General features: G+C 43.8%; 2 protein-coding genes across 5 annotated transcripts in view; one reads left to right on the top strand and one right to left on the bottom strand.

The window, feature by feature from the left end:
• The window catches only part of LOC117398547 (pyruvate carboxylase, mitochondrial), a 254,983-nt gene that overhangs the window by 85,948 nt on the left and 146,258 nt on the right, over positions 1 to 22,777 (top strand). The window lies entirely within an intron of this gene.
• On the bottom strand, positions 1,764 to 21,999 carry LOC117967766 (leucine-rich repeat and fibronectin type-III domain-containing protein 4-like). Of its 2 annotated transcripts, none has more exons than XM_034915133.2 (3): positions 21,644 to 21,999; positions 7,950 to 9,357; positions 1,764 to 3,652 (listed from the first exon to the last, which is right to left on the bottom strand). In XM_034915133.2, the coding sequence occupies exons 2-3, from the start codon at positions 9,335 to 9,337 to the stop codon at positions 2,800 to 2,802; spliced, it is 2,241 nt and encodes a 746-aa protein (XP_034771024.2). In that variant the 5' UTR covers positions 9,338 to 9,357; positions 21,644 to 21,999; the 3' UTR covers positions 1,764 to 2,799. The 2 variants fall into 2 exon arrangements, with proteins under 2 accessions (XP_034771024.2, XP_034771025.2); XM_034915134.2 differs by lacking the exon at positions 21,644 to 21,999 and adding an exon at positions 20,996 to 21,166.

The following is a 22,777-nucleotide window of genomic DNA, read 5'->3' as shown; positions in this document are numbered from 1 at the left end:
GTGTGGATGCAGGTTTAATCGGTTAAACTATTAACAGGGTTGGAACAAAGACCAGGAGTGGAATGGGAAACTTTACCCACCTCCTGTGCTAGATCAATAAAATTGATGCATGCTTGTTTTTTTTTTTTTGTCAAGGAGCTGGGAGTTTCTTTTTGAAGGGATTGGAAATCGCTTTTTTTAAAAAAGGAATTGCAAAGGAAAGAGGATTTTACTCCAAACCCAGTTAGAGCTGTGCAGCTAATGGAAATGCAAAACCGACAGTCGAGGAATCTATTTTTTTTGTCGGCTGCAATCAATATTTTTTTTTGTTGTAATTAAATAGCCGTTGGGGAACGCTGTGTTACATTTCTGATCGATTGAAAAAAAAGATTAAAAGCTCAATAGTTAGGGTTGAGAGTTTATTGGACTAGTATTGATTAATCGTGTAGAGAGATTTCATGCAATGATTAACGAGTGAGAAACACGGCTTTTAGTTTCTTGAACTTGTTTTAAATATCTCTCAAGTGATTTTTACTGCAGAGGTGAGTTTTGAATGAAAAGGAATATCCATGCAAGCTAGTAGACTTAAAAATGGTACATTAATAAAACAACACCACAGTCATTGACAGACATCCACTCTCTACCTTAGACCAACATCTCCATAAATGGCAGGAAAATCTAAGGAATTCCAATCTGATTTTTAAAAAAATCCCCCATCAAGATCCGACAGCGTGGGATGTCTTTGCTTTGAGCTGATGAATTGCTGAAGGGGTATTTTTTTTTTTTAATATATGCCCATTACAAACCGTGTTCATATTTCTGAAGCTTTCAGACTCTAGTACAGCCTGTCTGCACTTCTCATTAGCAGGCTCCTCTCTCCCGGATTGACGCAGTATGTCAACTTCAATACAGCTCGCGTTGCCGTTTTTCTGAACGCTTGTCAGGGCTTTTCAGATTTTGTGTCCTCGTTTTGAAAAAGAAACGGTCTCTCCCTGAGAACGGCAGAGAGAGAGAGACGGAGTGTAAGAAGACCTGATGTTTTGCTAACCTTGTAAATTTAAATCCGTAGGGCTGGGGAAATCGCTTCAAATTTCTCAGAAATGGGCACGCAAATGCAGGTTCTCCCAAACCTCTCAAAGCAATGTACATACCGTGTCTGTCGCGATTTCTGTTGCAAATAGAGAGGAACTTCAAGCATATCTGGGTGCTGCTGTAAACCAAGGTTTAGTACATTTAGGACTGGAAACAAATGCTATCCCTCTGAAGATGCGGCACCTTTTTTTGTTTACAAATTAAACCCTGACATTTAATTGACCGTGTGTGTATATCCACATTAAACAGGAACTTGATTTCAGCACACCAGATTAGGGACATGGTTGGAGATGTATCTCTATAATGACATGACTGCTTGCTTAAAATTGCATTCCCTTTCCAATGAATAAGTAATGCACTACCTTGATGTAAATGCATTCAGTAATTTTCAGCACTAATGCAAGTCTCCCTGCGCAGATCTTTTTGAGACCCAGATCTGGTCTGCTGGTGAATCTCTGCTTGAACCTTTCTGGTCAGTGAGTGGAGGCGATTTTTAAATATATCTGCCAATTGCTTTTGCACTAACACAGCGCTGTAATGCATTTGTAATGAAATGACTTTCGTTTGAGATGGGACACTTGCTTTAAAATGGCTACAAAATGTAAACGTGCGTGTAATATATAATATATAGTATAGAATTACACAAGCCCTGTTTTGATTTACTATAGAAATATCACTTTAGCCACAGAAAACACAGTTCCCCAAACCATTTTATTATTTTATAATCAAGTCAAGGTAACATGAACTTTGGCAAACCAAGATGAGTAAAACAAAACTATATATATAATTTCAGATAAACCCTTTTGCCTTTTTTAAACAACCAGTAAACTTAAATAAAAACAAAATTGGATAATGTTATGAATTTTAGCTCAACACTGTAGGCTGGTAAGGCAGTCCTAAGAGTTTCTTGGCAGTTCATTTATTTAATGATTTTTTTTTTTCTTCAATACAGGTATAAGACGCACTTATCTACTGAATTTGTTAACTGAAAGGCTTTCTATATTTTACAGCACCTAAGAAAATGAATTCAAGGGTTGGCAATGGGATTGCTTTAAAAAAGAGGAAAGAGAGCACTTTTCAGAGTCAACAGTAAAATTAAATAACTTTGGGATAAAAATGAGACGTCAATAATATGGATACCGTCTCCCAGTATTTCCTTCAGATATAAAGAAAAACAGCAAGGTTTTTTTTTTTAACAATTAATCTTCACCCAAACGGCCAGCACTTATTTATTTATTTTTTATATATACTCTGCAGATGTCGTTTTGAGACTAATACCCAAAGTCCATTTTGTACCATATCAAGTTTTCAAACTCCTGGGTTGACCTCATCTTTCTCAAGTCCCAGTATGTGCTCCTGTATTCCCTCTTCGGAGTAAAAGAAAACCAAAAAAGTTTGGTCTTGTTTGTTTTCGTTTATCGATTTTGCTGTTGGCTTCAACAAAGAGAATCTGTATTATCCAAGAGGAATTAAAACTGGGCAGAAATAGTAAGGTTTATACCCCACACAACAGCAGCAGCCACCATCCGTACACCGCATCGGCAACAGTGCTTCCTGAATCCATTGTAATCTCAACTTTTGAAGGATGTGAATGGAAAAGGAAAGGCAGTCAAAAAAAGGTTTGAATGCTGTTGCCTCCCGAGGATACAGATTTCTCTCGAATCTCGGCGGCAACCACGTTTCCAGAACACCCCAGGTTTTGTACGGTTTTCCTTTCCGGTTTTATTGTTAAACCACGCTCTCCTCCAGTTCGTCCGCGTTGGAGAGCCCCGCCCTGTTGCCCGCGGCGTCCGCCGTTTCTGCGCAGCGCAAGAACAGGCCGCCGTGCACGGACTGGCTACGTTTGGTCCAGATCACGCTCAGCCGCTTGGCGTAGCTGTAGCAGGTGGCGGTGGCTATCTCACCCATGTCGAAGGAGCAGCTTCGCTTGGCTCTGGGGGCGCCGGACGGTCTGTCCAAGGGCGCTGCCTTGACCGAATAAGATCTACAATCGGATCTCTCCTGCCCGTAACTCCTTCCGGGCGCCGGGAGGGCGATTTTGGCCCCCGACGCTGTGCCCCCGTGCGTCTCTCCCGTGTACTTGGGTCGGAGCCTTTTGCGTTGCGGCTTGGGGCCGTAATGCGCGGCCATGCGCTCGTGCTCCGGGGTGAACGGCGGCTGTTTTTTGTCCGCCACGTGCTTGGGTACCAGCGAGGCCACGTTCACTGGCGGTGGAGGCAGCATCCTGTTCGGCATCGGTTGGTTGCCGTTGGTCTGGGAGTAGACGTCGGTCACTTTGGGCAGCTGGGAGCTGCCGTCCCTACAGGTGCGGTACTTGACCATCATCGCCACTGTGAACATCAGCAGGGTGACCACGATGATGCCCCCTACGATGACCGTCAGGGTGCCTCCCAGGAAGTGGGCATGCAGGGAGTGGCAGTGAGGGTTGTCATCCCGGGTGCTGAACTGGACGCAGCCGATCACTTTGGTCGCGGCCAGAAAGGTGACCGTGTCGTCGAATATAGCCAGGACGCAGAGGTCATAGTCCACTCCTGGCACCAGGTTCTTCAGCACAAAGTTCTTGCTGGTGGATGGCAGGATTCTAGAGAGATGGAGGAAAGGGAAGCAAGAGGTGTTTAGTATTTTTTTATTTAGCAGACGCCTTTATCCAAGGCGACTCGCACAGTCTAGGGTGTGTGAACTATGCATCAGGTGCAGAGTCACTTACAACTACGTCTCGCCCGAAAGACGGAGCACAAGGAGGTGAAGTGACTTGCTCAGGGTCACACAATGAGTCAGTGGCTGAGGTGGGACCTCCTGGTTACAAGCCCTTCATTAACCTCTGGACCACACAGGATAAGTTGTACACTTCAGGGATGGAAGTATTATTTATAAGCTCAGGTGTGTGTTATTACACTTGCAGTAAAAGCAGGAATGGATCAAGCTGCTATGCAGTGGGAGCCTTATTTCCATCCCTGCCACTACTTGTATAGAGAATCTCCTCTATTATCCATGGTGTTCAGATATGGCATTTTGCACGAGTATCCGCGGAATTAGAAATGTGAAGTAGGATAAACAACTCGCAAAACAGTAAATGCTCAAATAATCCAGTTTCAGCACCTATGTGCAAATCTCTCTCGCTCTCGCTCTCGCTCTCGCTCTCGCTCTCGCTCTCGCTCTCGCTCTCGCTCTCGCTCTCGCTCTCGCTCTCGCTCTCGCTCTCGCTCTCGCTCTCGCTCTCGCTCTCGCTCTCGCTCTCGCTCTCGCTCTCGCTCTCGCTCTCGCTCTCTCTGCTCTCTCTCTCTCTGCTCTCTCTCTCTGCTCTCTGCTCTCTCTCTCTCTCTCTCTCATCTGTTTTTTATTATATAAAAGAACCCGATTTTAAGGGTTATCAAGTCTCTTGGATACTTTAGAAAGAAACCTTTTATCCGTCCTATTAAAAAGCACCTGATAACTGAGCCTTTTATTGGTGGGGGGGGGGGTGGGAGTAATATTTATAATATTTAATGTCCAAGGTCATTCCTTGCCGCAATGACAGATTTCTACGTACTTTTCCCTTTCTTACTTCATTGCTCCATAATTCTCCCGCAGCCCTCTTTTAGCCCCTGCGCGCACAGACGCTGTTGTAAAAGCAATTAAAAACGGCACATCTATCTTTTGATATCCTCTTTTTTAATAAAGCCTTTCAATCGACTTTTGCAAGGAGACCCAAGAAGAAAAGTCTAGTGGGCTTGTGTGCCAAGAATAAATATGCTGTGGATGTGGCATGCTGTCAAATCGTCCACGCAGGGGTCAAAGGGTAAGCGTGGGGGAGGGTCTGCCCTGTCTTATTCATAGTATGTATGAAGGAATCTACCGTCATGCGTTTTGCAGGAGCAGGGGTATAGCCAGCAAAAGAACAGACGTCTCTCTTATAAATGTAGCCTACATTTGCAGGAAAGGAGCTCGGAGCCACTAAAGTGTCATTCAGAGGAGCTGGTGAGAAGCGTGTGTTTTTTTTTTTTTTATTATTTTGGACAGTGTAATGCTCCGTATGTCTAGAGACCTCCTGATTGACCATTTTCATTAAATTAAACTAACGTGCCGTGACAGCTGCTGATGCGTTTGTGTTTGAGTCTATAGCAGTGGCACACCAAGAGCAGATCGGTGTGGGGGGGGGGGGGGGGGGGCAGGCATTACCCAAGATGATTTAAATACCCCTCAAGCTGGACCAGATTATCATAACCTGCGAAGATTGCTGTCAAGTCTGCAAAAACTACTTAAAGAACATCAGTAAGCTGAACCCAGATAGACTCGTGCTATTGGAGATTCAGCTTGACCTCCTGTCTCAAAAGCATGGCCTCCCGCTTCATGTAATATTGTGCAATTACTTTTCATATGCTGTTTTAAAACTAGTGGACTTGTGTGTTCCGTTCCAGGGGTATATTTGTATTGTCAATAACCAATGGATGCTGTGTCATCAAATCTCGTTTTGATTACGAACATTTTACCATTGTTCAAGACTCGTCCTGGATGAATAATTCACGTTCAATAACTGTTCATTTAATACATGAATATTTTAATATAAATATAATTCTAATTTAATACCGCAATCCCTACACTGCCAGTTCTCTTAAGACTCCCAATTTATCTTCCACTCATTTTCTTCATATGGTTTTTTTTTTTGTGGGTTTGCTGATGCGTGGCGGAATGTGAAAGAACAGGCGGAACACGGAGCTGTCTGCTTCATTCAAGAACCCCTTTTCCAGTCTCTAATCGCAGCTCTGACACGCTCCCAGCTAAACCGGGCTTAATCCTCCAAGATATGTAGACACTACTAACTGCAGTTTTGTTTTAAGGCTTTTTTTTTTTTTTTTTGACCTCCCAAATGTTTTTGCAGCTCGCTTTTTTATTCTCCCTCTATCTGGTTTAAATACGTTGTGGTTTGTGGGCAATTCCTGCTGTCGTCCAGTTTTTGATTTAGCCGTCGCTTTTGGTTTTGGCTGAGAAGCGAAAGTCTGGTTTCGAATTTCATTAGCAGTTTTTTCATTTGCGAATTTCATGCTATCTCAGAGTGTGTGCTTGACCTCCACTCCAAGCTCTCTCTCTCTCTGCTCTCTCTGCTCTCTCTCTCTGCTCTCTCTCTCTGCTCTCTCTCTCTCTGCTCTCTCTCTCTGCTCTCTCTCTCTCTGCTCTCTCTCTCTGCTCTCTCTCTCTGCTCTCTCTCTCTCTCTGCTCTCTCTCTCTCTGCTCTCTCTCTCTCTGCTCTCTCTCTGCTCTCTCTCTCTGCTCTCTCTCTCTCTGTCTCTCTCTCTGCTCTCTCTCTCTCTGCTCTCTCTCTCTCTGCTCTCTCTCTCTGCTCTCTCTCTGCTCTCTCTCTCTCTGCTCTCTCTCTCTGCTCTCTCTCTCTCTCTGCTCTCTCTCTCTCTCATCTGTACAGTGAATTGGACACTTCATGTAAGTTCATAGTGCCTGACCTGAGTTCCATACATCTCTCCTGCTGTGCACTCCTGTTCTCTGTGGGTCTCAAGTGCAGTTTTGAGACGTTTTATAGTAAACTTGTATTTGTTTGCAGCCGCGCTTTCAGATAGTGTTGCGCTTCATTTTTACCTGGCTGGTGAAACTGTCCCCCATCCCTTTTTTAATGCTGCCTTTCTTGTCATTAACCATCCGGCTGCTGCTTCCCCATCGACCTGACATGCTTTGCAGGAACACCCTGCTGAGGTGAAACGACCTAGGAAGTGAAGCAGCCCCTGAGACCTTTTAACCTTGCGTAGAAGCAGATAACGCGATTTTAAAAATGTAAAATGCTTTAGGCATTTCTTTCGAAACTGCACGTTTTGAGACTAATGTAAAGTAGTATTATTATTTATTTAGCAGACGCCTTTATCCAAGGCGACTTACAGAGACTAGGGTGTGTGAACTATGCATCAGCTGCAGTCACTTACAACTACGTCTCACCCGAAAGACGGAGCACAAGGAGATTGTCAGGGTCACACAATGAGTCAGTGGCTGAGGTGGTATTTGAACCGGGGACCTCCTGGTTACAAGCCCTTTTCTTTAACCACTGGACCACACAGCCTCCTATGTAAAATGTACCTTTTTATTTATTAATCTAGCTCCATAATTAATTCCAGAGTAGCATGTCAGTCCAGTGTACCTTAAAGCAATAGCCAGTTATATCACCTTTACCAAACAATTGCCCATCTCTACCATAAACCACACAGACACTCCGTTAGCAACCTGAATACTTATTGTAGATGGCAGGAGTTCTCGGATTCCTTTTAATGTGAATACAATCGAATGTTCCCTAGCCTAAGTGAATATTCTGCATCTTACAAGTTTGATTTAAGATCAAGCTCCTGACAAGTCTTCAATGGGAAGTGTATTTAAACCTATTAACCAGGAACTCCAGAGAAGAGGCTGTGATTTTTATTGCTAAGGTGGTTGTCCGATCTCTCCTTTCCCTGTCTTTTTTTTTTGCAGTTTTACATTTACAAGTTGAACACTAAAGTCACATCTTTGTCAAAACGGCCTGATCTTTGAGAACTGTTCAGTTCGCTATATCAATGTTTTTGTTTTGTTGTTTTTGAGACCTCCATTGGTACTTGTGATTTTTGCTTTTATTTGAAAACGGATCAGGATTTATTATTTGCACCGTTTCGTGGATATGAATTACCAGGAGGTTCCCGGTTCAAATCCCAGCCACTGACTCCCTGTGCGCCACCCTGAGCAAGTCGCTTCACCTCCTTGTGCTCCGTCCTTCAGATGAGACGTCAAACAAACAAGGTCCTATTTGAAGCGACTCTGCAGCAGCAGCAGCAGCAGTTGTGAGAGCATAGTTCACCCCCTAGTTTCTAAGGCTCTTTGGCTAAAATCATCTGCTAAATGACTAACATGCAGCAATCTGTTCCCCTTACCTGTATACCAAGCTCTCGTCCGCAGTGCAGTTGTACTGAATCTGATACATCCACACATAGTAGGAGGACTTCCCGACGAACCACCGGACCAGGGCCGACGTGGACGTCACATCGGTCACCCTGACCGGCTTCTCCGGAGCCCTGCTGCCCGTCTCCCCGCTCCCGTTCGCCCCCGTCTTGGCGGAGGTGGTGATGTCTGAAGACCCCGGGTCCTTCTGCTCCACGTGGGCCGTGCCGTTGCTCCGGTGGGGCAGCGGGATGATCTTCAAGTCCACCACGGCCGTGGACTCCCCCGCCGCGTTGATGGCGATGCAGGTGTACGGCCCGTCGTCCCGCACAGAGGTCACCAGGATGTCCAGGGTGCCGTTGCGGTAGGAGGCCGTCCGCGAGGAGTTCGACATGATCCGGTCCTTGGGGGACACCCAGTGGATGAGTGGTTCCGGGTCGCCTATAGCCCGGCACCTGAGCATAGCTCTCTGGCCTTCCAGGATCCACAGGGTGTGGGTGTGCCTGGTGATCAGCGGTGGCTCGCAGGTGAACTCTTCCTCGGGGATGGACCAGAAGTAGCGGGAAACCAGCTGTGGAGGGGAGGCGCAGGTCTCCATGTCGTCCTCTCGGACCAGTCTCCTGAGCCACAGCAGCTCGCAGTTGCAGTGCAGGGGGTTCCCTCCAAAGCTGAGGCTGACGACTGCGTTGTAAGGCGTGGGGCTGATCATGCCCGTCTGGGACCTGGAGAACAAAGGGTCGGGAGGTAGAGTCTGCAGCCGGTTGGAGGTCATGTCCAGCCTCGCCAGTTTGTAGAGCTCGGCGAAGGAGCCCTCCATGATGTGGTCGATGAGGTTGTGGTCGAGGTTCAAGGTGTGGAGGCTCGCCATGTTCTGGATGGCTTCCCAAGGCACCTTGCGGAGGTTGTTGTAGGACAGATCCAGGTCCTCCAGGGACAGGAGGAAGTCGTCGAAGGCCGCCCCGGAGATGTCCGTCAGCTGGTTGTTGTTGACGATGAGGTGCTGGAGGTTGAGGAGCCCTCGGAAGGCCTCTTCCTGGATCCGCGTCAGCCGGTTGGTGTCGAGGTGCAGGGAGCGCAGGCTGAACAGGTCCCCGAAGGCAAAGGGCTGGATCTCGTGGATCGTGTTCCGGGAGAGCGTCAGGTCCACCAGCCCGCTCATGTTGAGGAAGTCCTCCGGCTCCACCACCAGCAGGAAGTTGTCGGCCAGCCTGAGCTCCACGGTCCGGCGGTCGATGTTCGGGGGGACGAACAGGAGGCCCTTGTTGGCGCACAGCGTGCTGAGGGACTCCGACAGGTTCTGGCACACGCAGTGGAACGGGCAGGACTCCGACATGCCCGCTAGGCATCCCGCCAGCAAGGCACCCAGGAGCAGGTGCTCCATGGTCTACGAAATCCCCAGACCTGGAAAGCAAGCGAGGAATGAGGATAGTCAGGACAGCTCCTTGGGATTTTATCAGAATGACACAATACAGGTTACCCACAGTAAAAAGTACAGCAACATGTAATATAGCACAGAGGTATGGTGAACCATTGTAAAGCACAGAGAGGTCTGGTAAAGCATAGGGAAGCATTGTGAAGCGCAGAGAGGTCTGGTAAAGCATAGGGAAGCATTGTAAAGCACAGAGAGGTCTGGTAAAGCATAGGGAAGCATTGTAAAGCACAGAGAGGTCTGGTAAAGCATAGGGAAGCATTGTAAAGCACAGAGAGGTCTGGTAAAGCATAAGGAAGCATTGTGAAGCGCAGAGAGGTCTGGTAAAGCATAGGGAAGCATTGTAAAGCGCAGAGAGGTCTGGTAAAGCATAGGGAAGCATTGTAAAGCACAGAGGTCTGGTAAAGCATAAGGAAGCATTGTGAAGCGCAGAGAGGTCTGGTAAAGCATAGGGAAGCATGGTAAAGCACAGAGAGGTCTGGTAAAGCATAAGGAAGCATTGTGAAGCGCAGAGAGGTCTGGTAAAGCATAGGGAAGCATTGTAAAGCACAGAGAGGTATGGTAAAGCATAGGGAAGCATTGTAAAGCACAGAGAGGTCTGGTAAAGCATAGGGAAGCATTGTAAAGCACAGAGAGGTCTGGTAAAGCATAGGGAAGCATTGTAAAGCACAGAGAGGTCTGGTAAAGCACAGGGAAGCATTGTAAAGCACAGAGAGGTCTGGTAAAGCATAGGGAAGCATTGTAAAGCACAGAGAGGTCTGGTAAAGCATAGGGAAGCATTGTAAAGCACAGAGAGGTCTGGTAAAGCACAGGGAAGCATTGTAAAGCACAGAGGTCTGATAAAGCATAAGGAAGCATTGTGAAGTGCAGAGAGGTCTGGTAAAGCATAGGGAAGCATTGTAAAGCACAGAGAGGTCTGGTAAAGCACAGGGAAGCATTGTAAAGCACAGAGGTCTGATAAAGCATAAGGAAGCATTGTGAAGCGCAGAGAGGTCTGGTAAAGCATAGGGAAGGATTGTAATTTTTTCTAGGCAGTTCTGTTTGGCTGTTTGCAGCACAAGCCAATTTAGGGCGTTCAAGACAACTGTGTTTTTAATGTGCAATTGATGGGCTTTCGCTATCGATTTTAATGGGAAAGCTGTTATGCGAATGAAACGCGATCCGATTTGTCTTTCCTGGCAGGATAAGCAGGGCTGGGGTTGTTATCTCAGTAAAGGAATACACAACGCTGTGCTGAAGGAGCTTTAATGTGAGAGAATAGAGAGGAAAGCAGGGAGCTCTACCAGTCTCTTCAGTAAATTGGCAGTTAAGAGTTTTCTAAATGCCTTTTTAAAAGCTTAAGAGCCTGATTTTGTGGCACTTAAACTAGGCGGCTAATATTGATGACCTGCCTTTTTATTTGCAGAATTTGCTGCTTTTATTTTGGTGCTTGGCATTTTTAAACAGGAGGATCAGATTCCCCAATCGCCCAAGAGGCTGGCGTGTTTTTTTTTTGTTTTTTTTTCTGTGTTCCCAGACACACTGACTGGTCCAGTCAAATGCTGGTAAGCCTGAAATATTTGTGTGGATCTGTTTTACATTCCCATAGTCTTCTGTTGCTGCTTTTAGTCCATTTTAAGGGCCATTGTCCTAATTTGAGGACAGGCTACTTTTTTTTTTTTTTTTTTTTTTTTTGGGCTCATTAACTGTTTAAATTCTCCAACTAAATGATAATGTAATCTAATTCTTAACTGTAAAAAAAAAAAAAAAAAAAAAATGGAAATAAGACTCCTATTGCATAGCGGTTCTGAGCTAGATTTAGCCTCTTGTGTGTCGTTGATAAATTCGCAAGCAAAAAACAGGAATGGATCACACCGCTATGCAACAGGAGTCTTGCTTCCTTCCCTGTTCCAAAAGGGTAACTGATTTTTTACAGAACCATCTGTCTGCTGAGGCTATCGTTCTGAGCCAGGCAGGCAGCTAGCTTACTGAATCCGTTAATGCCTTCACACAACACCCTCTCCCATCCTGAGACTTCACTGAGGGGAGCTCTGAACCCCAGGACTGGGTGCAGCAGCAGCAGGGCTAGTGTGAGTTTGTAACCCTGCTCAAACTCCTGGCTCCTGATCATTTCAATATTAATAATAATAATACTAGACTTCATTGAGGGGAGCTCTGAACCCCAGGACTGGGTGCAGCAGCAGCAGCAGGGCTAGTGTGAGTTTGTAACCCTGCTCAAACTCCTGACTCCTGATCATTTCAATATTAATAATAATTAGACTTCATTTGAGGGGAGCTCTGAACCCCAGGACTGGGTGCAGCAGCAGCAGCAGGGCTAGTGTGAGTTTGTAACCCTGCTCAAACTCCTGACTCCTGATCATTTCAATATTAATAATAATTAGACTTCATTTGAGGGGAGCTCTGAACCCCAGGACTGGGTGCAGCAGCAGCAGGGCTAGTGTGAGTTTCTAACCCTGCTCAAACTCCTGGCTCCTGATCATTTCAATATTAATAATACTAGACTTCATTGAGGGGAGCTCTGAACCCCAGGACAGGGTGCAGCAGCAGGGCTAGTGTGAGTTTCTGACCCTGCACTTGCCTTGTATGCATTTAACAAATTTCTGTACGTTTAAGCATTTATCTAAATTGCTTTAAATCTGCCATGTGGGTGTTGTCCTCGATAGCTGCCTGGTGTCTCTTTTGTACAGAGAACGCTGTACTGTTAATTAAAATTATTAAATATCGATTGTGGGTCTTGCGAATTAGCTGAGCTTGATGCAAAAATAAATTGTTTTGAATTATCTCCAAAAGTTGGCGGGTGTTCACGAATTTCTAAGGGAAGCGCATCTCTCAGTAAAATGTAATGACTTGAACTGAATGCAAATGAGATCCTGTTCAGTTGCCAAGAAAAAATATGAAAGCAATCTGTCTTGAAATCAGGATTCAATTGGATTAGGAGATAATGAAGCCAGCTTGTAACTGGCGTGTTCCCGTATGTACCTGCAGCGGGAGGCGGTTATGACTGGCGTGTTAAACTCCCACTGCACAGGAAACGGCTTGGGGAAGCAAACTAAACTAACAAACCCTTGTGTGTGTGGTTGTCGTGTTTTTTTTGTTTTGTTTTTTTTTTTTTTTTTTTTATAAAACGGATTTGCAGACCGCTTGCTGTGAATCTTATATATATATAAACAGTTCAATTACTGTATCTGTTTGTCCTTAGATTCATTATTCTGGTGTTTTCAACCTCTTTTAGTGGCCCCATTTGTTTGGAGGGGTGGAATTATACAGTGTGTTTTTGTATTTGTACCTGTGATTTTTATTGCTTGGTTTCCTGTATTCTAGAATAAACATGTTGGTGTATACTTTTCTTTAGCGGAATTTAGAATTATTGTAGTTACAGCAGCATACTTGTGACTAATTGCAAGTCAGTAAGCTCTTATTTCAGGGCTGGAAATAAGACTCCTATTGCACGGCAGTGTCACCCATTCCAGGTTTTACTACGAGCTTGATTAGCCACAGCGTGTAGGTATCTCAGGTGCGTCCTGATTTTTTTTAAACTCCTAGTAAAACCAGGAATGGATCAAACTGCTGTGCAATGGGAGTCTTCTTTCCATCCCTGTGATATTATTGCAGGGATGGCAATAAGACTTCTCCATAGGAGCTTCACCCATTTCCAGGCTTTACTTCAAGCCACAGTGTGTGGGTAACATGCTCAGAGGTGTTAAACTCCCATTCTTTTTTGGAATGTCCTCTAGTATTTTAAGATTCTTTCCAGTGCATTCCCAGCGCTCCCTGCTCTCTCTCACTGTCCTCCCTGGTAGTTATTCAGACAGCAGAGCCGCGGGGGTCTGGATGCAGCATTAATGCTCATCTTTTGCAGGTCCCGGTCGCGCTTTAGCCTGCATGGGGCTGCTCGGTCCCCAGGGCTGGGCAGGGAGGCTCGAGGGGCTGGTTATTAATGGTTTGGCAGAACAGCAGTCTAGGAGGATAGTTCAGCTTTGTGACGATAGCTGTGGATTTGAAGAGGAGCAAGTGGCTTTAATACTGCAAACCAGTAAATGGTAGAGAAATTTTTATATATATAATACAGATACAGCAGTGTGCAAATGTATTGGGACACCCCACTGCTTCTGTAGTTTTTGATTTTGTTGTGCATATGAAATCATTGGAACTGAATATTGGAAAGTTGTCAAGCAAATTTTACTGATGCGTCTAATTTAATTGAAGACTTTAATAGGCCACAGAAATGCAATTCATTTAAAATAGTCAGAGAAAAGGAACAGAGAGCCACACGTGGTGAAATGCAGGACACTTTTTTTTATAGATGTTGTTTAAAATTCCCAGTTAAAGCACAAAGTGGTCTAACACATTCTCACAAGTACCTATTTCTATATTGCTGATTACTGAGCGGAAATTCTCGTTCGGAGGTTTTCATGCACGAAGGATATCAATGACACATCTGATAATACGTTTGCACACTGCTGTGTGTCGAAATTGCCTGATCTAGCATGTTGCATATTTAAATCTGGAAATGCAGTGTATCAATCAAACTCCAGGAGAGATCAATTATGATTCCTAACGAGAGAACTGTTTGCGAAAAACAAGTGGACTGTAATGAGAAATAGTTATGCTGTACCTGAAAGTAGCCAATATTTAAGTTTTTTTTTTTTTTTTAAGATGCAAACTTCAAGCTCATGAATGTTAGCGTGCTTTTCTTTTTAAAATGATTTTTCAATCCGCTGAAGATTTTGAACGCTGTCTCGTATATGTTCCATGTGGAGCTATAATGAGCTGTTGCCATGCAGAATTTAAAAAAAAAAAACCACAACCACAGCTATCCCGAAAAAGGAATGCATGATTGTGTTTTTGTGTTTTTTGAAAGCTGCTTGATGTTTTCATTTCAAATATGCCTCAGGTCTAGTGCTTCTGTTTTTGCTTTCACTTATTATAAATCACAAACGAATCGTACTGCTGACAAACAAAGCCTTGTTTTTTAGAATTGGACAAGTCCTGCATTTTAGAACTTGTGTAGGTAGATTATTGAAATGATCAGGAGCCAGGAGTTTGAGCAGGGATAGAAACTCACACTAGTCCTGCTGCTTCTGCTGCACCCAGTCCTGGGGTTCAGAGCTCCCCTCAATGAAGTCTAGTATTACTATTATTAATATTGAAATGATCAGGAGCCAGGAGTTTGAGCAGGGTTAGAAACTCACACTAGCCCTGCTGCTACTGCTGCTGCACCCAGTCCTGGGGTTCAGAGCTCCCCTCAATGAAGTCTAGTATTATTATTATTAATATTGAAATGATCAGGAGCCAGGAGTTTGAGCAGGGTCAGAAACTCACACTAGCCCTGCTGCTGCACCCAGTCCTGGGGTTCAGAGCTCCCCTCAATGAAGTCTAGTATTACTATTATTAATATTGAAATGATCAGGAGCCAGGAGTTTGAGCAGGGTTACAAACTCACACTAGCCCTGCTGCTGCTGCTGCTGCACCCAGTCCTGGGGTTCAGAGCTCCCCTCAATGAAGTCTAGTATTATTATTATTAATATTGAAATGATCAGGAGCCAGGAGTTTGAGCAGGGTTACAAACTCACACTAGCCCTGCTGCTGCTGCTGCACCCAGTCCTGGGGTTCAGAACTCCCCTCAATGAAGTTTATTAATATTGAAGTGATCAGGAGCCAGGAGTTTTGAGCAGGGCTGGGTTCACTTTCACACCTAGTTAGTTTGACCCTTTCATGTGGATTTGAAGTTCGGTTTGCTTGGAGTGATCTGTGAAACCTCCCGAGACGCACGCAATCGCACCAGGATGAGCATCAAACCAAGTGAACCGAGATTGCTTGAAATGCTGCGCTCGGCTCGCTTGGAAGGGTCTCCGTACGTTTGCCTCGTTGCTCCCTTTCAACTTTTTGCAAACATGAAACCAAAACTTATTCCAGTTCACTTGAAAACGAAGTGCTCCAAACAGCGAAACAAATCATGCAAGTGAGGTACTTCTGCATCTCCCCTTGTCTCGCACACTCGACGCAGGGCTGGTCGAAAAAACACACACACGAGACCAGAACACCACCATAATGTCACGTGTGCACAACAGCACACACCAAAAATACTGATTTTACTAACTGCCAGTGGTTGATGGTGTTTGAGATTGAATTCCTGGTGCTGCAAGCGCGTCCTTTTTAAGCATAATGGCAGAACTGTCCCAAGCAAAGTGTGAAATGACAATTGAATAATGATTTAGCACGTGCATTGAGTCTGGCTTTTTTCTGATTGTGCCATGTGCACACACAGGGAAATAAAAAGCGGCCCTCCTCTGTAAAGACATTAGTCACTTCTGCGTTTGTGCTGCTCTGAGTTTAGTAAGCCAACTCCTGTTCCATCTGTATCTCGTCATGCATACACCATTTACAACAAGCTATTCATTTTTAGTAGTATTTATCAATAACAGCCAATTGCAGTTGGTTTTAATGTACAGTAATCCTGAGTAGCATTTCCTCCACAAGAACGGTTTTTCCGACAAATACTTGACACTCTCTTTGGCAACTATTTGCCTTTGTTGGCGCCAAAAAAAGTCAACAGCACAACCACGTCACGTAAAGCATTCTCCACGTTGGGCGTGACGGAAAGGTTTTTCCCAGAGAGAACTTCCTCTGTAGTGATCGGCAAGAGAGTTTGGAGGGGAAATGCAAGGTGAAACCAACAGACCTCTAGTCTGGGAGAAGCTGCAAGTGAACCAAACCAACACCTTGGGAAAGAAACTGAAGTTCGCTTGAATGTTTCTGGCGTGAACCACGATTCGAATTGCAAGTGTGAAACTCGCGCTCTGAATGACTGCGGACGCTGTAAAACACTAAGAGGAATGTAAAGAAAGAGATTCAAATGACACCTAATGCTAGTATAGGAAAAAAGACAGAACTGTGATAAATGAACTGATTGGTACATTTCTGTCGCTTGTAGCAACGCCATGCCAACAATGCAATATACAAGAGCAGTCTTTTAACTCTGCAATGGCCCTTCTCCAATTCCTGTTTTTTTTTATATTTGATGTGCAAGCCAGGGAGCTGCGTTGTTGTAAATCAAATTATTCTACCCGGCTCACTTTTACAGGTCTAAACCTCTTATCTGATGACCTTTTGGTTTGAGTTCAAAGTTCAGAGAGTCACCTTGGTCGCCCAGCTCAAGTTTACTGAGAACTCTACCCCCCCCCCCGGAGCAAACTGCTGACTACACTCTCTGAATCAATACAGTTAAATCATTAACTGTACCGTGTGCATCCCGCATGGGTGACCTTGTTCCTAATAAAACAGCAACATCTGGGAAAAGTTTCTACATAGCCTGGAAGGCGACTGGTGATTTTTAAGTTTTCAAATAGGTTCCTCAAGGATTTTCTGGGTTGGTTTTTTTTTTTTTTTTTGGTCTTGTCATTCGCTTTAGTTAAAGCTAGTCACAAATTGCTTTGTAAATGACCTTCATTTACCTTGGAGGGTGTGTTTTTGTGAAGTGAACCGTTCTGTCTGCGGGCTCCTGATCAAATAGGTAGCGTTTTCATTCTAGTTTCTGTTTATCGGTTGTTTTCAATCTGATTCGGTTATTTCCTGTCGCTGCTTCGTGTCCTTTGGGATCCAGATTAGTCTTTTAGATGGAGAGATGTTTTTGAATCCTGCGTTTTTGTGTACGCAGATGACGAGACGCAGACAGAAAACACAATACACCTAATAATTACTTTACATGCACGCTGCATCTGTCTAGCTCTGTCCTATCTATATCGCTTGTATTTATCTCTGGCATACCCTGACTCTGCTTCACAAAATCGGGATTACTTACTTTGGATCAATATATTGTTTTGCGAGACGCTTCCTGGGTTCTGTTCCAGTGACGAGACAAATCTCAGCTCAGTAAAAATGGAGCTCCATACTCTTATTAAATTAAAAACAATACAAAACACAATTTTCATTCCAGCCGTGTGTGATGACAAGTCGAGTTGTTTTTGATGTAATTGCGTTTTTTGTTTCAGTGCAATCAACAGGGAAAAGCAATTAAGAAATATTTAATTTTGACTTTAATTTTCTTATGCAACAGCTAGTCACACTGTGTAGAATGTGTGATTTATTTGAATATGCTGTTGAGCCTTCTAATGTAAAAATAATTAAAGCTTTACTGGAGTTTTATAAAGTTTTAAAATTACGCGAACGTGGTTTTTGCCAAAGTAACAGCCAAAAAGGAAATGATTAATCATCCTTGTAGCCCTGCTACTCAGTCCAGGGTTTCCAAACTCCCTTCTTTTTTCAGTATATTATCTTATGACCAGGAGCCAGGAGTTTGAACAATAAATCAGCTCTGAATTAACTGCTCTCGCTTCTCATCACAGCATGACCTAAAGTCTCCACTTGAGTCTCTTTTAGAAGGGATGGGAAATAAGACTCCTATTACGTAGCAGTTTCACCCATTCCAGGTTTTGCTACCAGCTTGATCAGCCACAGTGCATAGCGAACAAGCTCAGGTGAGGTGTGTCTTTTTAAACTCCAGGAATGGATCGATCTGCTTCCATCCTTGCACTCTTGGACTGTTGGTCCTATTGAATTTCAATACCGAACACTGCAAACACCTAGCTCCTACTGAGAGTGGAAGGGATCACAATCATTTTTGGTATATATATATTTTTTTTTCCTTGCACGGTGCTTTCACAATGGAAACTGATCTGAATCTTTCCCATACCTCCCATAGAGTAGGAAATCTGGGTGAACGATGAAGGATTTCGTAGCGTGAGGGGGGCCGTTGCGGGTTTCATCCCCGCAGTAACCAGCTAACCAAAGGGTTTCAAAACTTGTTTCCCCCCCCCCCCACCAATCTCTTCCGAGGACTGCCAAGCAGGGTTTATCGGTTCGTCTATAGCTGTCTATCAGTTCATCTATATATATCTGTGGCTATTCGCATGTCCTCATTTTGTGTTGTGTGGTAAACAGGATGGTAGTTAAATTGACATTTTGCCTTTAAGCTCCAAATTCGACAGACACCACAAGCAATAAAGGTCTCAATTTCTCCCTCTCTCTCTGCTGTGTTTTGAAGTGTGTTTCAGTCGTGCAGAGTGCATGCATGGCTTTCTCTCCCACAGGTTCAGCGCTGTGCGAGTCACAAACGCTATTAATTAATCAAGCCAGGCTGAGGTCTGAGAGCGGTGGTGCGTGTGCAGGCTCATAGGCGAGGGCACAGACTCCCTGCATCGCAAGCCCTCCTCCCTCGCTAACAAAATTCACAATCTGTCACTTGTGTTGTGCACGAGTAGTATTTATTTTTAAAGCCTTTCGGCTGGTGTGTCCTCCTAGATTTTAGAGGTTGGAAGTGATGTCAAGTATGAAACAGGGGCCGTTTCCATCTGTGGTCTGCAGTCCAATCTGCGACCGGACATTGCACGAGTCAGATCACCTGTATACATTTTAACTGTATACATGAATTCACCAGCCTACTATACATCCCTGACCGTGTGTTTAATCACAGCACTCCTGTTCTACCCTTATGGTTTTTTTTTTTTAGCTGCAGATTTCCGTGTTGTGTCCTTTTGCATCGGACGGTTGTTGGGTGACTTCCACTGTCCAGTGTGGAGAGGTCGCGTTCTGCCAGCCAGCAATCCTAACTGGGACAGACAGACGGACTGTCTCGTTTTTTGAAACAGACCCCAATCTGCAGTGGATTGGAAAGAACGAGCCCGATTCGGACAGCTTTGAGTCTGTCCCAGTGTGAAATGGAAACGGGACCCCCATTGCAGTCCATCATACTTGGGTTATAGCCAATGAATTATGCATGTCATTTAGCAGACTCCTTTATCCAAAGTGACTTGCCGAAACAACTAGGGGGTGAACTATGCATCATCAGCTGCTGCTGCTGCAGAGTCCTTTGCAAAAGGAGCACCAAGCGACTGTTAAGTGCTTCAGAATTCGGTGTTGGTGAAGAATCTTGTTCTCCTTTTTTAAAAACCATTTATTCCTAATAATCCCCTCCCCTCCCATCTTCTCCAAAAATAGTTAAAACATTGTATACTGAAATTTGTTTTTATTTACTTGTGTTTTTAAAGGGTTTAAAATTCATTTTATTAATACTACAAATATTATCATTGCCTGTCTTTTTTTGAAATCCATTTTTAACCTCTTATTAGCACAATCAATTCGTTTAACTCTTAAGGGACACAAATAAAAGCTGCTTTTGCAATGAGGTGCACAAAACAAGGTTTAAAATGTGATCGATGGGTTGGGTTTGGTCATCCAGATTTCTAAACCAGGGCTGAAATTAAATGCAGTTATTTCTGAAATCCTGTGTGAGCCTCACGCATAATTGGTTTAGGTGTCTGGAGTCTAGTAATGTGTTTATGATGTGCGAACCCTTTTTAAGGTATTTGTCTGGTATGGATTTTTCTGCGTAGTAAGTAACTCATGATTTAATCATCGCTGGTACAGTGGGGGTGTCTTTCTAAACACTCAGATCATGAATTCAGATTTAAAACTACCCGTGGCTTGCAAAAAGGACTGCAATTTGAATACAGCTAGGTACGTGTGCAAGGAAATATCAAGGATGAATGAAAACATACAAAAGAGAATCTATACATACATCTGCATGTGGGAAGAGATGATTACCCTTTTTAAGGTACAAAGGACGTGTGTGTGTGTGTCCCACAAAACCAGTTTTTCTTTTTGCAATCAGGTGCACGAAAGAGGGTTTAAAATATATTGACAGGTTGGATCTGGTCGTCCAAATTGTCAGTTTCCTCCTCGTGATGCTGGAGTCGCGCTCAAACACATTCTAAGAAGAAACCATTTGAACAACGAGCGCTCAAATCCTTGTGTAGCTTCAGGGGTTAAAACCCATGAACACACACACACCGTACACAATTATATATTTAATGTAACACTATACATTCAAATTCAATTGGACTTTAATACTAGATAGCTGTACGATGATGAGAATTGATGCTTTTTTTGAGACTCGGTACAGCTCAGCTTCATGAATACTGTTTTGCTGAGCAAGGCTCTGTAGCTTTTGATAAAGATCTGCTTCTCTTTGCAGACGGACACGACACTACCTTGTTAGAATTCTGATTTTTATAGATAGGAAGATGCTGGATCCCTGGCACTAGGTAAGCAGTAGGGAAAATAAACTGGTGGGGGGGGGGGTTAATCAGTGCCCCTTTTATGGTGGTATTGTTTGCCTTAAATGTTTTCCCCTTAACCTATCCATACAAAGCAGTGCAAATCAAAATTAATCTAATGGATTAAAACACCAATATTGTGGCTAAAATGGCTTCCCCTTTAACCTGCTCTTTTTTAAAGGCAGTGGTGTTTTTACTGTTATGCTCTAACAAGTTACTTGCTGCACAGCTCCACCTGGTGGTCAGACAGAGCATAGCAGATTCCAATGCTTTTAATGTTTGCCTTTTTAAAGTCTCTCAACCTGCAGGCAAACCAAAACAGATGGCAAGCAAAGGGTTAACCTAGCCCGTACTCTCCCCGTACTGTGCAATACAGCGTTAACTTTTGTTAGCTAAAAAATATATTTTGTACAAATGTATAATCCGTCGGTGTCTGAGCCAACCCTGCAGAAGTTTATATTTTGTATAGATTTTTATGTAGTAGTTTGTATATTACCTTTTCGTCTGTCTCTGCCAAGCGAGCAATCACTGTTGCATTTCAGGGCTGACCTGTGAAAGCTCCACTATTTTTTCCCCCCAGTTTAAAGGGAATCTTTAGACGAGAGAAGGATAGTGGACGGTGTTTTTAATATCAATCCAGCAGAGCTTTCCAGACGGGTGGTATAATTCCGTGGTCCCCTGTCCCCCTCCCACCCCCCCAAAAAAAAAACCACCCCCCGAAAATTGCAGGCTGTATCTCCTAAAACAATGGAGACCTCTTTCTGTAAACCTGGGGGATCCCTTCCCCTCCCAAAAAAAAATATATCCCAAATGTGTTAATATTTCTCCTCGTAAGTTATTCCCATGTCGTCTTGTTTGCTGATTAATTTTTTTTTTAAAAATACAAAACACCCTTTTCTTAACTACTTCCAAAATCAGCAAGCCTTCTTTCCCGTAGCTGTAGATGGCACGAACCGATCATCCTTCTGTACTCTTACTCTGATTTTATCCTGCATGTTTCTTTTTTTGTATTGTGTATCCGAGCTCCTTTGCATGAAAAACAAAACAGCAGGCTGGAGCAACACGGCTTTCCAACTCATTCATTAATGCGCTTGAGAGCAAAAAAAAAAAAATAGCAGCTTCATTTTAAAAGCAAAATCCTTACCTTGTCGGATCGCTTGTATCATTGCAAGCAGTCCTTGTTCGTCCCCCTTAATAAATAAACCAATCTTGAACACCAGAAGATTCTTTGTACCTGAAATGGAACTAGCAAAGCTGTCTGCAGTAGCTTTTACATTCTGTAGTGCAGCCCACTGATTAGAAATTTGAAACCTTATTTAATTAATTTTGGTCTCCGGTTCTGCGTGCGAGCTGTATCCATGGCTGTGGCTGGTTTTGAAATCCAAACTGCAGACGCGCAGTTTAATTGCAGATCTTTTTTTTTTTTTAAACAATCTCTTGGATAACCGTGAAGAGAGAGATACTGGAGAGGTGCACACGCAGCTGAAGCACAGCAGAGTATGGGAGGGAGGGAGAGTGACAGCATGAAGGGATGATCTTCTGTAGATCGAAGGGGGGGATCGTTTTTTCCATGCTCTGTGTGCACCCCCACTCCCCCCCCCCTTAGTTACATTATGCATGGTTTTTAAATAGTCTTCTAATTGGTATTAGTGTCTTTAGTCCTTTGGGGACTGGTGTCTTTAGATTTTTATAGCCATTTGTTTCCTGTTCAACACGTTTTATTCAGAAATGTGTTTTTTTACAATTTTATTTTTGGTCGTGTTACTGCACAGTGTTGAATTTGAAATTCTGTTATTCGTAGTAGGATCTGCTACATAGTTTATTTTGGGGGAAATGAAAAAGGATACCTAGAGGAATGGAAACAGACTCCCTGTTGCATAGCAGCTTCATCCATTCCAGGTTTTAATTCTCAAATTTGGTGTTCTGATAACTTACTCTATTTGTTATCCGCAAACTCAATGGAACCGTTAATTCTGCTCATACAGCCTTTTTTTTATATAGATGCTTTTATCTGAAGCCTCCTGATACATAAAATAAGAAACCGGAACCCTAAATATGATCCATTTCTATTTTTTCCCTCCCCTGCAGTGATTTTTTTTTTTTTTTTTTATATATAAATTTAGTCGTCGCCAATTATTTTTACCCCGGTTTTCACCCCAATTTAGCATGCCCAATTATTATCTGTATCCCCGGCTCACCGCTCGCAACCCCCCCGCCGACTCGGGAAACGGAGGCTGGAACACGCGTCCTCCGAAACGTGCTCCTTCCAAGCCGTCAT

The sequence above is a fragment of the Acipenser ruthenus genome, chromosome 51 (genome assembly GCF_902713425.1).
Source record: "Acipenser ruthenus chromosome 51, fAciRut3.2 maternal haplotype, whole genome shotgun sequence".
NCBI lineage: Eukaryota > Metazoa > Chordata > Actinopteri > Acipenseriformes > Acipenseridae > Acipenser > Acipenser ruthenus.
The sequence above is the reverse complement of the archived record's forward strand: the minus strand, read 5'-3'. Positions and strand labels throughout refer to the sequence as shown.